At 41.8% G+C, this 15,194-nt stretch overlaps 1 protein-coding gene across 5 annotated transcripts in view; it reads left to right on the top strand.

Annotated features, from left to right (window-relative positions):
- The window catches only part of zmym2 (zinc finger, MYM-type 2), a 155,743-nt gene that overhangs the window by 79,493 nt on the left and 61,056 nt on the right, over positions 1–15,194 (top strand). For all 5 annotated transcript variants that reach the window (XR_005944404.1, XM_041198763.1, XM_041198764.1 and 2 more), the window contains 4 exons: positions 163–335; positions 6,095–6,260; positions 8,909–8,949; positions 11,297–11,432. Coding sequence is in view for 4 of the 5 variants with exons in the window: in XM_041198763.1 (XP_041054697.1) it covers positions 163–335; positions 6,095–6,260; positions 8,909–8,949; positions 11,297–11,432 (516 nt within the window). In the remaining variant the exon portion in view is untranslated. The remainder of the gene's footprint in view (positions 1–162; positions 336–6,094; positions 6,261–8,908; positions 8,950–11,296; positions 11,433–15,194) is intronic.

Genomic DNA, 15,194 nt, shown 5'->3' with positions numbered 1-15,194 from the left:
AAAAAATTAAAAATAAGACTAGGTAAAGATTTCACCTCTTAGGTGGAAAAGTATTTTAATCACTTTATCCAGCCCTGGAATGTTGGGTTATTTTACTGAAGCTTATATATCTTATCTGTTTACATGGATTGAAGATTGCTTAAAAAACAACTCTGTTTTCAGGCTGTAAGCTTCTATATAAGCAGGACTTCGCAAAACGTTTGGGTCTACGCTGTGTTACCTGCAGTTACTGCTCCCAGATGTGTAAGCGGGCAGCAGCTAAAGAAATTGATGGAAAAGCAAGAGATTTTTGTAGTGATGATTGTTGCAAAAGGTTTATAGACTGGTATTTTAAGGTCAGTGAAGTCTGTTTTCTTCAGTAGATTTTTTTGTCTTCTTTATTTATCTTAAATTTGCATTTACAATCAAACATGCCATATAGATTGTAAACACTTAATACTTTTGAATCTAATCCTTAACTTGGAATAACTGGCAAAAGGTGGTAATTCATTAATGTGGAATACTAATAATTAAAGTGGATCAAATCGGTTTCCCTGGAATTAATGTGATCATGTATACACTATAGAGTACATGAAATAAAATTTACAGACTGTTGATGACCTTTCTGATGGTGACGAAGCCCTCAAGGATGCTTGTTCTTTTTCACAGTAGAAGTGTTACAAAATAAGAAATAACTAACTATTTTCTATATGTTACACAAAAGCACGTTGATAACATGATTTATTTTAACTTAGTTGCTACAGTGTCAATTTTATTTGCAATTTTCTGCAACACAGCAAAATTAGTGAAAGACAGTATCTGTATAATTTTGAAATAAATGTAACTGCAGCTTTCTTTCCCATGTTGCCTTGTAAAGTTCCATAAATTGGCATAAATGTACAGATGAATGCATAGTGTTATAATGGCAGTCAATGTGAAAGTTAGCCATACTCTATGAAGCAATGTAATTTTTGCATTTTGACATCTACTGGTCCGCTATAAGTTGCTTTTAGCGAGAACTCGTATTGTGTGTCTCTAATAAAATTAGTTATCCAGACAACGTGAATCCAATTCCTAGTTGGTGGCTTACATTGATGTCATAAAACCAGTCACATTACTTTCTAGACAAGTTTAGAGTCATAGAGTTATACAGCACAGAAACAGGCCCATCGTGTCTGTACTGGCCATCAAGCACCTATCTATTCTAATTCCATTTTCCAGCACTTGGCCTGTAGCCCTGTATGCAATGGTGTTTCAAGTGCTCATCTAAATATTTCTAAAATGTTGAGGGTTCCTGCTTCTACCACCTCCTCGAGCAGTGTGTTTCAGATTCCAGCCACCCTCTAAACCGCCTGCCCCTTACCTTAAATCTAAGCCCCCTGGTTATTGACAGCTCCAATTAGGGGAAAAGTTTCTTCCTATCTACCCAATCTATGCCCTTCATAATTTTGTCTAGCTCTATCATCCCCCCCTCAGCCTTCTCTGCTCTAAGGAAAACAACCCTAGCCTATCCAGCCTCTCTTCATAGCTGGAACCCTCCAGCCCAGGCAACATACTGGTGAATCTCCTCTGTACCCTCTCCAGTGCAGTCACATCCTTCCTATATTGTGGCGACCAAAACTGCACACAGTACTCCAGCTGTGGCCTAACTAGCGTTTTATACAGCTCCAACACAACCTCCCTGCTCTTATATTATGTGCCTTGGCTAATAAAGACAAATATCGCATTTGCCTTCTTAACCAATTTATCTACCTCTGCTGCTGTCTCCAGGGATCTCTACGTGTACACCAAGGTCCCTTTGAACCTTCTCGAAAAATTCAATCACATTCGTTAGACATAAGACATAGGAGCAGAAATTAGGCCATTCAGTCCATCGAGTCTGCTCCACCATTCAATCATGGCTGATAAGTTTCTCAACCCCATTCTCCCGCCTTCTCCCCGTAACCTTTGATCCCCTTTCCAATCAAGAACCTATCTATCTCAGTCTTAAATACACTCAATGACCTGATCTCCACAGCCTTCTGTGGCAATGAATTCCATAGATTCACCACTCTCTGGCTAAAGAAGTTTCTCTTCATCTCTGTCCTAAAAGGTCTTTCCTTTACTCTGAGGCTGCGCCCTCGGGTCCTAGTCTCTCCTACTAATGGAAACATCTTCCCCACGTCCACTCTATCCAGGCCTTTCAGTATTCTGTAAGTTTCAATCAGATCCCCCCTCATCCTTCTAAACTCCATCGAATATAGACCCAGAGTGCTCAAACGTTTCACATATGTTAAGCCTTTCATTCCTGGGATCGTTCTTGTGAATCTCCTCTGGACCCTCTCCAGGGCCAGAACATCCTTCCTGAGATACAGGGCCCAAAATTGTTCACAATATTCTAAATGTGGTCTGACCAGAGCCTTATAAAACCTCAGCAGCACATCCCTGCTTTTATATTCTAGTCCTCTCGAAATAAATGCCAACATTGCATTTGCCTTCCTAACTACCGACTCAACCTGCAAGTTAACCTTAAGAGAATCCTGGACTAGGACTCCCAAGTTCCTTTGCACTCCAGATTTCTGAATACTCTCCCCATTTAGAAAATAGTCTATGCCTCTATTCTTCCTACCAAAGTGCATGACTTCACACTTCCCCACATTGTATTCCATCTGCCACTTCTTTGCCCATTCTCCTAACCTGTCCAAATCCTTCTGCAGCCTCCCCACCTCCTCAATACTACCTATCTTTGTATCATCTGCAAACTTAGTGAGGATGCCCTCAGTTCCTTCACCTAGATCATTAATGTATAAAGAAAATTCCTTTTCTTCTCCCCTTGACAAAGCCAGGCTATCTACCCCTGATTAACACCTGCTTCTGCAAGTGGAGATTAATCTTGTCCTTCAGAATTTTTTCCAAATGATTCCCTACCACTGATGTTAGACTCACTGGCCTGTAATTACCTGATTTATCCCAACTACCCCTCTTGAATAATGGTACCATATTTACTGTTCTCCAGTCCTCTAGAACCTCTCCTGTGGCCAGAGAAGATTTGAAAATTAGTGTCAGAGCCCCTGCAATCTCCTCCCTTGCCTCACATAGCAGCCTGGGATACATCTCATCCACTTTTAAGCCCGTTAAAACCACTGATACCTCCTCCCTTTAAATGCTAATTTGTTCAAATATATCACAGTCCCCCTCTCTGATTTCTTCACCTACATCCTCCTTCTCCATAGTGAACACAGGTGAAAAGTAATCTTTTAAACCCTCACCTACATCCTCTAGCTCCACACACAGATTGCCACTTTGGTCCCGCATGGGCCCTACTCTTTCCCTGTGTATCTTTTGCCCTTAATATATTTATAAAATACCTTGGGATTTTCTTTTATGTTGCCCGACAGTGTTTTTCACGCCCCTTTTTCCGCTCTCCTAATTATTTTTTTAAGTACCCCCCTACACTTTATATACTCCTCTAAGGCTTCTGCTCTTTTCAGTCCTATGTATCTGCCATAAGCCTCCTTTTTTTCCCCTTATCCAATCCTCTATATCCCTTGACATTCAGGGTCCCTGGACTTGTTGGTCCTACCCTTCACCTTTACGGGAACATGTTGGCCCTGAACTCTCACTATTTCCTTTTTGAATTACTTCCACAGGTCTGATGTAGACTTTCCTACAAATAGCTGCTCCCAGTCCACTTTGGCCAGATCCTGTCTTATCATATTGAAATCGCCTTCCCCCAATTCAGGACCTTTATTACCAGTCCATCTTTGTCCTTTTCCATAAGTACCTTAAACCTTAGAGTTATGGTCACTATCCCCGAAATGCTTCCCCGCTGACACGCCTACCACTTGCCCGGTTTCATTCCCTAAGATTAGGTCCGTCCCTTCTCTTTTAGGACTTTCTACGTGCTGGCTCAAAAAGCCCCCCTGGATGTACTTTAAGAATTCTGCGCCCTCTAAGCCTTTCACACTAAGACTATCCCAATTAATATTGGGGAAGTTGAAATCCCCTACTATTACTACCCTATTATTTTTACACGTCTCTGAGATTTGCCTACATATCTGCTCCTCTATCTTGCCCCTGACTGTTTGGAAGCCTATAGTACACTCCCAGCAAAGTGATTGCCCACTTTTTGTTTTTAAGTTCTAACCATATGGCCTCATTTGAGGAACCTTCTAAGATACCACCACTCCTTACTGCAATAATTGACTCCTTGATCAATATTGCAATGCCACCTCCTCTTTTACACCTCCTTGTCACGCCTGAAGATTCTATACCCTGGAATATTGAGCTGCCAGTCCTGCCCTTCCCGCAACCATGTCTCTGTAATAGCAACAGTATCATATTCCCATGTGTTAATCAACACCCTCAATTCATCTGCCTTACTTGTAAGAATCCTTGCATTAAAATAGATGCAATCCAGCCTTCCATTATTCCCTTGTGCCTTAACTGGTTTATATTTGCTCTGCCTTCCAGATTAACTTAATTTCTCCTCTATATTTGATTGTGCATCACCCCTTACTGCAGCTGCACTCTATATCCCATCCCTCTGCCAAATTAGTTTAACCCCCCCCCCCCCCCCCCCCCCCCCCCCCCCCCCCCGCCCCCAAACAGCACTAGCAAACCTCCCTGCAACAATGTTGGTCCCATTCCGGTTCAGGTGCAACCTGTCTGACTTGTACAGGCCCCTCCTTCGCCAGAAACGGACCCAGTGATCCAGGAAACTAAAGCCCTCCCTCCACCATCTCTTCAGCCACACAGTCATCCTCTTTATCCTCCTATTCCTATACTCACTAGCATGTGGCACAGGGAGTAATCCAGAGATTACAACCTTTGAGGTTTTGCTTTTTAATCTGCTACCTAGCTATCTAAATTCTTGTTGCAGGACCTCATCCCTCTGTCTACCTATGTCATTGGTACCAGTGTGAACCATGACCTCTGATTATTCGTGCTCCCCCTTCAGAATGTCCTGCAGCCATTCTGTGACATCTTTGACCCTTGCACCAGGGAGGCAACTCACCATCCTGGAGTCAGGTCTACGGCTGCAGAAGCATCTGTCTGCACCCCTCACTATTGAGTCTCCTACCACTATTGCTCTTGCATTCTTACTCCTCCCTTCTTGTGCAGCTGAACCACCCACAGTGCTGTGAACTTGGCGCTGGCTGCACTCTCCAGAGGAACCTTAACTCTCACCGTTTTTCAACACAGAAAAATGCTTCTTGAGTGAGATGCACTTTGGAGCTTTCCTGACTATCTGCCTGTCCCCCTTCTGCCTGGTGGTCACCCATTCCCTCTCTGACTACACTTCCTCAAGCTGCAGAGTGACCACATTTAAAAACGTGCTATCCACATAGCCCTCAATCCAGCGGAGGCACCGCTGTGTCTCCAGCTGACGCTCAAGCTCCGAAACCCGTTGCTCAAGCTGGTGGCACTTCCTGCACATGTGGTCATCCAGACTGCAAGGAGTGCCTAAGAATTCCCATATGTTGCAGGCTGTACAACACACGGGACTGAGCTCTCTTGCCACACTTTTTATTTGTTTTTAATTAAAACATTATTTCCTTAAATTTAAGCCAAGTAGAAAACTATTTAGTTTTTCTTTAAAATAAAAAATGCTGAGACTCTTACCTTCTGTAATGTCGCTTTAAAAACAACTTACCCGCTACCTACCAATCAGCTCTCTCCCTTGCCCTGACTTCACTCCTTTCGAATTCCAGCACCACCGAATGTCTGGATGAGAACCGGCTCCCTCACAGGTAAGTTCCATTCTGCTGTCTATACAGCTCCCACTCCGCCAAATATTGCATTGTGCAAAAATACATAAATAGAGGTTTTACTTTCAACATTAGTTTCTGATACAAGTATCACATTGTGCAAAAATACGAGTTTTGCAAGACAGAAAAGTGTTAACAGTTGGTACAACCTAGACAAACTATTAGACAAGTAGGATGGTTAGAGTATTCAAGTTAATCTATTAATCAAATAGGATCTAAAATTGGCACTTTTATTTAAATTCAGTACACATGATTGATTGAAAGCATGTGTTGCCTAATCTTTTTATGTTACCTAAATTATAGAAGCATTGTATTTCAGATATTGCATTTTTCTTGAAGTAATAAACATTTTTCTTTCATTTTAGGCTGCCAGATGTGACTGCTGTAAAGCTCAGAGAGAGCTGACTGAATCAGTTCAGTGGCGGGGAGAAATGAAACATTTTTGTAATCAGCAATGCCTTCTGCAGTTCTATTGTCAGCAGAATGAGCCCAATATGTTTACGCAGAAAGGTCCTGAAAACCTGAATACGGGTAAGTGCTTGCTCCAGGAAAATAGATTTGCACTGTATTTAGAAATATTTACCCATATTTATGGTTGAATACTCCTGCCAGCTGACTACAGAGCACATTGAGACCGGACATTGTGAAGCCAGCAGTCCAGATTTGCCATATGCCTGTTTGCAGGAGTACTATCAAATGACAGAGTATGGTGAAATGGTATTTTCTCACTTCTATGTAATCTGTTATGTATGTTTGTTTAGTGTCTTATTGATCAGTCATTGCCATGTAACCAGTAATGTATTATTGGCCTTATTACCCAGGATTCCACCCATCCTCAGCTAAATGTTCCCATCCAATCATATTTACAACAACATTAAAACTTCTTTTTTGAAGCTACACATTTGCCTAACTCTATTGATATAAATGAGTAATGTTCATCATTCTGACATTGCTGCTAGCTAATGTCACTCAATGTGGCTTGCATGAGAACTTGTTTAACAGCAATACAAAATTGTAGAATCATACAACACGAGGCCATCTGGCCCAATATGCCCATGACAACTCTTGAAAAGATGTATCTAATTAGACCTACTTCCCTAACAATAGAGATAAAAACAAAAAACTGCGGATGCTGGAAATCCAAAACAAAAACAGAAATACCTGGAAAAACTCAGCAAGACCTACTTCCCTGCTATTTCCTCACTGCCATGCAAATTTTTCTTTTTCAAGTATATATACAATTCCCTTTTGAAAGTTATTAAATCATCGTCCACCACTCATTCAGGCAGTACATTTCAGATCATAAGACTTGGTAAACTTATTTTGTCTGGTTGTCCTTAAAAATCCATCATAATTTTGAGCACCTCTAGATATCTCCTGAATCTTTTCTGCTCTAAGGAAAATAACCCCAGTTACTCTAGTCTCTCCAAATAACTCAAATGCCTCTTCCCTCAATTTCAGTTCTTTTAATAGACCAAAGTTGATGGAAATTTACAGATAATGAGATAACTCATCATCTCACGTGATGCAGTAGTAAACTTGATTGTATATGCATTCTTTGCTCATGTGACATCTCTGCAATCTACTCACAATTTTCTGGTCAAACTATAGCCATGATATTCACAGGATTCCATTCAACAACATGCCGAAGCTTGGAAACACTCCTTAAATGGCTGAGACACTTCCAATGATAGGAGCATAACTACTAGACTTTGCTTTATTTCTGTATAACTCTTTTTTATTTACATATAAATGAATCATGAGTGTCAGAATATATTTGCCAACAGCTCATATTACATTTGAACCTCATGTATGCAGTTTCCCATTATTTTGCATTAATATAAACCTTTTAAAGAATATGGTGAAAAGCATGCAAGATGTGCATTCCAAAAGTGACTTTAGATGTTGGAGCAGGCTACCTATGAGGTGACTATTGAGCACTAGAGTTACGCTATTGCAAGTATATTGCATAACTGCAAACTCTATAGTTTGTGAATGAACTTGACTGTTGACCATTGAATATTTGCTTTTTTTTTGTACCTTTCAGTTTAGCGATCCTTTTTCAAACTTTGTAACTGTTAGATGAAAAAAAAAGTTTTCTTTTTTACTTTCCCCATTCTGTCCTGAAGCCTTTGCTTTGCTAGAATACATAGGTGCTGGTTATTTTACCACATGAGCACTACAACTGAACCAAATTCTGTCCCACAGGCATTCATTTAGGTTTACTTCTAGTAGAGGTATCTGGATAGCAAAGAAAAGGAGGAGCCATTACTGGTGATCTCCCTCCTTTCCTAGTTTTTCCACGACCACTGCCACCCAAAGCTGCCGGACACAGACACCTATTTTATCACCCCTGCTGCGGTATTAGCTGATGTCAGCTCATTCGCTGTAAACTGCCGATTGAAACTGGCAACTTCCTGATCTGTATGGGCTGGATTTTACATTCCCCCACTGCCAGGTTTGAAGTTGGGGAGGCACATTATAATCTAACAGGCAGCCTGCTTATCTGCCCAGCCCTGCAAGGGACCTGTCTGAAATTTAACGGAGGAGGGCAGGGTAGGCTTCAGGTGAACCACCTGCCTTAATGAGGCCCTTAAGTGGATAATTAATGGCTACTTAGAGCCTCATCCCACCACTGCCTGTATTTTACTCATGGCGGCAGGAGGCCCATGGCATCCGGGAAGCGCTGCAACTTTAGCTGCGTGGGCTGCTGTAAGGCAAAAAAGGGGGGAGCCTAGTTTGGAGGCCTGCTGGGCATATGGAAGGCATCACCGCCTCCCACTCCTGGTCTGTTGAACCTAGCTGCACTCATCCCTCCCTTGCCACGAGTCCTCGCCCCAGCTGGAGCTGCTTGGACTACAGAGCTGCTGGCCATCCAACTAGCTCTCTAAGATGGGGCTTCCTCCCGAGGTAGAGGGCAGAAGTCTAGCCTTAAAGCAATTAACGCTGCTGCCTATGTTAAATTACTGTGGGACAGCTGGGGGTGGAACCACAATGCCCCAGTAAAATTCAGCCCATGACTTCGCTGTTCACTGGATGTTGTTGGATGTAAAAGAATAAATATCTTTTGCTTGTATTTCAGGATAAGATGATGTAGGACTAAAATTTGCCCATAATTAATTGAATTGTTTCATTTGACTGGTGACTTTGCCTAATTAAAGTATTGTTCCATTTTTCAGTTTCAGATCAAAATGTTCAGACCCAAGTTTTCAAAGTCACAGTAAGTATTGTCCAAATTAGTAAATTTCAAATCTATAATTATATTTGAACACACTCTTCCAGGTTTACTCTACATACCCCCTTCCTTTTCTGTGTATTGTGTGTAATGATATTTTAGCAAAATGTGATAATTTGAATATTAATTACCACAACCAAATTCATGTGACTAAATTTTGGAATTGGATTATACCTGTGCCATATTATAGGATAACTCTGTAAACAACTGCATGTTCACAATTGAACATCTCATAGTAGATAGATACAAATCATTACAATTCATTTTTTATTGCTTATTCTGATTTGTTGACTGATTCTATTTTTAGCATTAATAACCTGGGAAAAGGCATTGGACTCCAAAGAACTTGGGTGAATTAGAAGAAAATTAAATGAAAGATCAGTTATTTGGAACATCACAGTAGCTCAAGAGATCAAGTTTGGGGTTTTATTTATAAAAAGATGCGATGAAGCTAAATAACCACCCACAATTTTTTTCAGTGCATTTTGCTCAGTGGCAATTCTAAAAGCATCTGCTCACAGCAGTTGTGTTATAATACAAATGCCAGGGTTATTTCATTTACAGTTCACTTTAGATGAGAATACAAAAGGCTGCAAAAATTTGGAAAGTTTGAGATTTTTTTTCAAAACTCAGTAGATGTTGCAATATTGTTGTTCGGAGCAGTCATGGCCTGGAATTGACTTTTTAATTTTGCTTTGTCTTCACCACAAGCCACAAAGGGGAATTTCACTGAAAAGATTACTGATGGAGACTGAACAACATTATCACCTTCCTGAATGAGGATTGAGCCTCAATTCTATTCCACTTCTCTGCTAGCTCAATAGAAAAAAGACTGGAACTCCTTTGCCAGCCTCTTCTGCACAGATACTGACAACATGGACACAAATGTGTTGAGCAATGTCATTTGTTCAGCAATAACTTTATACAGCCTAAATGCAATTTTTTTTTTACATTTGTACCACCAGGAGAAAAGAAAGATTCTAGTAGGTCCTGCACTTCATATAATGATCCAAAATTCATCAACTTCATATAATGATCCAAAATTCATCATTATAAATTGCAGTATTGCTGCAGATTTTCTGCTTTTGTTTACCCACTGCCATTTTCAAAAAAAATGACTTATTTGCTTTCGGTCTGATTTATTTAAATGGTGTGACAAAGCATTGTCTGCCTTAAATACATAATAAAATTTACTGTGGCACCAATAGCAGATAGTCTTTTCAGAAGCGTCACAAAACATGTCTCATCCTGTTTGCATGCTGGAAGACAGCATTCGTACTAATGACCATGCTTATTGGCAGCCTCGTAAATATGGCCCAAGCCATTTGCTCACCATGCAAGCTTGATGCTGAAATAAGGTACATCAAAGAATCCTGCAGGATAATGGCTAATCTGATCAGATCATTTTGCACTGTATATCGTGTAAACTCATGAATGGGCCTAAGGCCCTCACTTTCCACCCTGAAAAGTGCCCAGTCTACCTCAGATTACCCTGTAAGGGCAAGGTTTCTCAAAACTTTGAGCCATGGGTAAAGCTGTTTCACGCTGCTACTGTGCAGTAGCAACATGAGTGGTATTCACCACTAACAGGACGCTGCTGTCAAGCCAAAAACACATGCTGCCTATCACACAAATTAGTAACGTATATGAATTTCAGTGCCAGTGTGATGCTAGGCATGTAGGCCATATGTCCCAAAGGCTGGCGGATCATATCAAACAGTATGTCCCTTCTGTTGTCCACAACAGGCAAGGTACAGACTGTACCCAACCAGCCCATGCTAGCAAAACTCAGTGTCCAACATTAGATGTGCTTCCACGATTGGACAACACTTGCTAAATAATCCTCAATGTACTAAAAATTACACTGACAGCAAATTTAGGATTGTCAGTCAGGCTCACAATGTAGCGCGTTTGCGTGTACTGGGAGCTACATAAATTAATACATGGCCCTGTTCATTCCAGGCAGCGAGAACATGTACATACATTACGCCTGTTTCAACTAAACAAAATAAGTGACAGCCAATCGTTGGTTCATTTCTCAGGGCAATGCCTTGACTAAGCTGTCTGGTTTAAATTTCAAATAATGCTCAGAAGTTAATTGTCAGTCACCATTAGCTGCTGCATTCTCCATGGCAATGCCTCCACCAATCAGGGTCCACTTGCCAACCAATCAGCACTCTTCTCATACAGTATAAAGTTGTTGCTTCCCCAGACATTGATATTTTTGCGATGGTCCTGATGAGTGCAAGATAAAAAGCTTCAACAAAATGCCTTTTTACAGAAAGGTGTAAGCTTGTTTTCCCATTAATTGTGTCTTGTTTTACATTTTTAGGCTTCTAACCAGACATCAACACCTTCACCAACACCTGTAAAAGAGCTGAAAAATAAAGCATTGTTGTGCAAGCCTTTGACCCAGACAAAAGCTACTTACTGCAAACCTCACATGCAGTCAAAATCCTGTCAAACAGGTATGAATTTTCACCTTACTACTGTGATTTCCAGAGTGCCCAGTGGAATGTTAATTTGGCCAGACTGTTCAGAGTGGCTGGGCATCCAATTGAAGCTCTCAGGCAAGTTTTGCAGTCTCCCTCTGGCTTTGAGATCTCTGTTTATAACTTTCTTTCTATTATCTCATCGTTTGGTAACAATTTTGAACAACCATTTGAGGTAAACCTGCTCAGTTGCTGACTGACACTATGCATTTTAGACCAACCTCAATGGTTTGGCAGTTTTATATCCATTTGGATATTCACATGGCACCGCACGTGGGGAATGGAGACCAGTTGTTGCCTTCAGATAAAGTGGGGCTAGAGAGCAGATAGTAACTATGCCAGCCACACCATGTAATCCAGTCCCTAGTTGAAACACATTATCACTTGTACTTGGACTTGATATTTATAATTAAGTAGCAAAACTTGGACCAGTTTAGAAACAAAAGAAATAGAGCTGTATGGAGCATAGGAGTTTCTCTGCAGTATAGACACAGCACCTGGGAGATACAGAGCTGGGGTTTGGCAGTGCCATCACTGGCTTGTGCCTGTAATTACATTGTGGCACATTTACATTGGCAGATTCTATTATAAATTTGGTGAGAAGTATCATAATGTAAAACATTGATACCGTTAAATGTGACAATGGGAAGAGGACAGAAAGTGGCTGCATACATTACTACTTTTGAGCCTCAAAATTTGTCTCAGTCGCAACTGGGTTTTCGACACTGGGTGCTGTTTTGCCTCCAAAGTGGTGTCAGCAAACCTCCATGCTAGCCACATCAGGTGCCATTTTGGGGATGGTATTAGTGTATCTACTGGAAGCATGCAGCGTAGGCACACCATGATGTCATGGTGGCACTGCCATTTTAAAGCTTAACTTCAGCTTAACGTCCACTCTTAATGCCACATAGCTGAGCATGCATTCAGCAGCTGGAAGTAACCCCCACTATTTAAAAGGATTATCAGCTACTTTCTGGTAAGTTGCTGACTGATTCCCACTGGCTCTTGTTGTGATTGTACAAATAGTTTCCAGAATTGTTTGAAGTTGCTCAAGCCTACAGAGCGTGTTGCATCACATGCTGCAGGGCTTTGCCCTTATTTCAAGGATTCAGCACAAACCACATATTCTGAGACAAAAACAAAAAATGCTGGAAAAACTCAGCAGGTCTAACAGCATATGTGTAGAGAGAAACAGAGTTAACATTTTGAGTCCGTATAACTCTGCTTCAGAGCTAAAGAGAAGTAAAATTGTGATAAAATTTATATTGTTTAAGGGAGGTGGAGCAGGTGAAGCTGGATAAAAGGCCAACCATAGGTGGGGGCAAAGGAGAGATTGACAAAGATGTCATGAACAAAAGGATAAAGTGAGTGTTAATGGTAGTGATGAGGGCTAAAGGAGGTGTTGACAGTGGCATTAAGTTAAGAAAGCAGAATGTGATAATAGCAGGACAAGGGTAAGTACTCTGAAAAGAACAACATGAACAAGTGACAGATGGCCCTTGTGGGGGTTGGGGGAGGGGACGGTGGTGGGGAAGAAAGATCTAAAATAGGATAAAAGGTGGGGATAAAACAATGAATGAAAATGAAAATAAGTGGATAAAAATAAAAATGAATATTTGAAAAAAGGGATAAAAAAGGTGAGGATAGAGAAGAGAGTTCATGGTCTGAAGTTGTTGAATTCAATGTTAAGTCTAGAAGGCTGTAAAGTGCCTAAGTGGAAGATGAGGTGCTGCTCCTTCAGTTTGCATTGGGCTTCACTGGAGCATTGCAGCAGGCCAAGGATGGACATGTGGTCATGAGAGCAGGATGGTGTGTTAAAATGGCAAGCAACAGGAAGGTCTGGGTCATGCTTGCAGACAGTCCAAATGTGTTTCGCAAAGCAGTCACCCAGCATACCAAATGGAGACCAACTCTCCAATGTAGAGGAAACCACATTGGGAGCAGCGAATACAGTAGACCAAATTGAAGGAAGTGCAAGTGAAGCACTGCTTCACTTGTAAGGAGTGTTTGGACCCTTGGACGGTGAGGAGGGACTAGGTAAAGGGGCAGGTGTTGCACCTTCTGCGATTGCATAAGAAGGTGCCATGGGAGGGGGATGAGGTGTTGGGGGTGTTGGAGGAGTGGACCAGGGTGTCCTGGAGGGAACAGTCCCTACCGAATGTGGTGAGGGAAGATGTGTTTAGTGGTGGCATCATACTCAAGTTGGCAGAAATGGTGGAGGACGATCCTTTGAATGCAGAGGCTGGTGGGGTGAAAAGTGAGGACAAGGGGGACCCTATCATGGTTCTGGGAGGGAGAGGCGAGTGTGAGGGCAGAGGCGCGGGAGATGGGTCAGACACATTTGAGGGCCTTGTCTACCACAGTGGGTGGATACTTAAGGAAGACATGTCAGTAGCACGGTTTTGGAAAGTGGCATCATTGGAACAGATGCGCTGGAGGCAAAGGAGCTGAGAGAATGAGATGGATTGCTGTTAGATCTGCTGAGTTTTTCCAGCATTTTCTATTTTTGTTTCAGATTTCCAGCATCCACAGTATTTTGCTTTTATCAGTATGCCCTGAGACATGGGTGCAGGAGTATGCATTACCCCCTCCCTCAACTCCTGGGTAAAAGCACGTTAACTGGGCAGAGATCACGCATAGCAGGACAAGCTCCTGAAGAGGGTGGGGAGAGAGAGAAAGGTTCTAAACAGAGAGCCATATGTGCCAAGGGTGTTAAGGGAACAATTCTGTTACCTGAACCTCAACAAGGAACATTGTGTCATATGTCTCCGCTTCACTAAGGACATTCTCACTATGACCTGCAGCAGCCACAATTGCAGCCTCAGAGCACGGTGAGGATGCCATTCCTATTGGCTGTGAAGGTGATCATGACTATGAACCTTTATGTATCTGGCTTCTTCCAGGCTGGAACAGGCGATGTTTCTTGCATCTCCTGATTTACTGCCACTATTGCATAAGGGAGATCATTGATGCTAGCTATTACAAGACAGCTGAATACATTGCATTCTCTTTTTCCAGAAAGTAGGAAGTGGAATGAACATGTGGCTTTGCAAGGATTGCAGGCTTGTCCATGGTGCAGGGTGCCATTGACTGCACGCACAATGCTTTGGGAGCATCGCACATCTACTCTTGACATGTATCCCAGCTGGAGAAACTCCATTCCTTCAGTGTCCATCTTGTGTGCAACCAAACGCAGCATATCTGCAGTAGTCATTTTACCTTCATTATGTGGCAGTCTATCTTATGCCATCTGCAGCTGAGCTAGCATAACAAACTAGAGTTTGGCTAATGGGTGACAAGGGCCTTCAACAACATAGTCTGTGATTTTCGTGTGCAACCCACACAAGTGGACAGCATGCATGAAATTACATGTAATATAGTAGATTTTTGGTGCTTAAACAATGCTTCCGCTGTTAAACTGCTCCAGAGGAGCACTGCAGTACTTGACAGAGTGGATGCCAAAATTTGTGGTGTTCTGCTGCACATAACACAACCTCGCCATAATTAGGATATGCCCTTGCTACCAGTTGAATAGGTGAAGGAAAGGGGCAGGCAACCAACACAGGCCTTTTCTGTCTGATGTTGATTCATCCAACTACAATACCAGAACATACAAGCTAATACCTCATTCATCAGCAACCCCATGCCTTACCTCTCCTCTGTCAATGACCATCTGCTTGAGCACAATGCTAAAATAAAAGTTACTGCAAAATAAACATTCCAAACCAAATTTATGAA

This window comes from Carcharodon carcharias, chromosome 11, assembly GCF_017639515.1.
Source record: "Carcharodon carcharias isolate sCarCar2 chromosome 11, sCarCar2.pri, whole genome shotgun sequence".
Lineage (NCBI taxonomy): Eukaryota > Metazoa > Chordata > Chondrichthyes > Lamniformes > Lamnidae > Carcharodon > Carcharodon carcharias.
The sequence above is the reverse complement of the archived record's forward strand: the minus strand, read 5'-3'. Positions and strand labels throughout refer to the sequence as shown.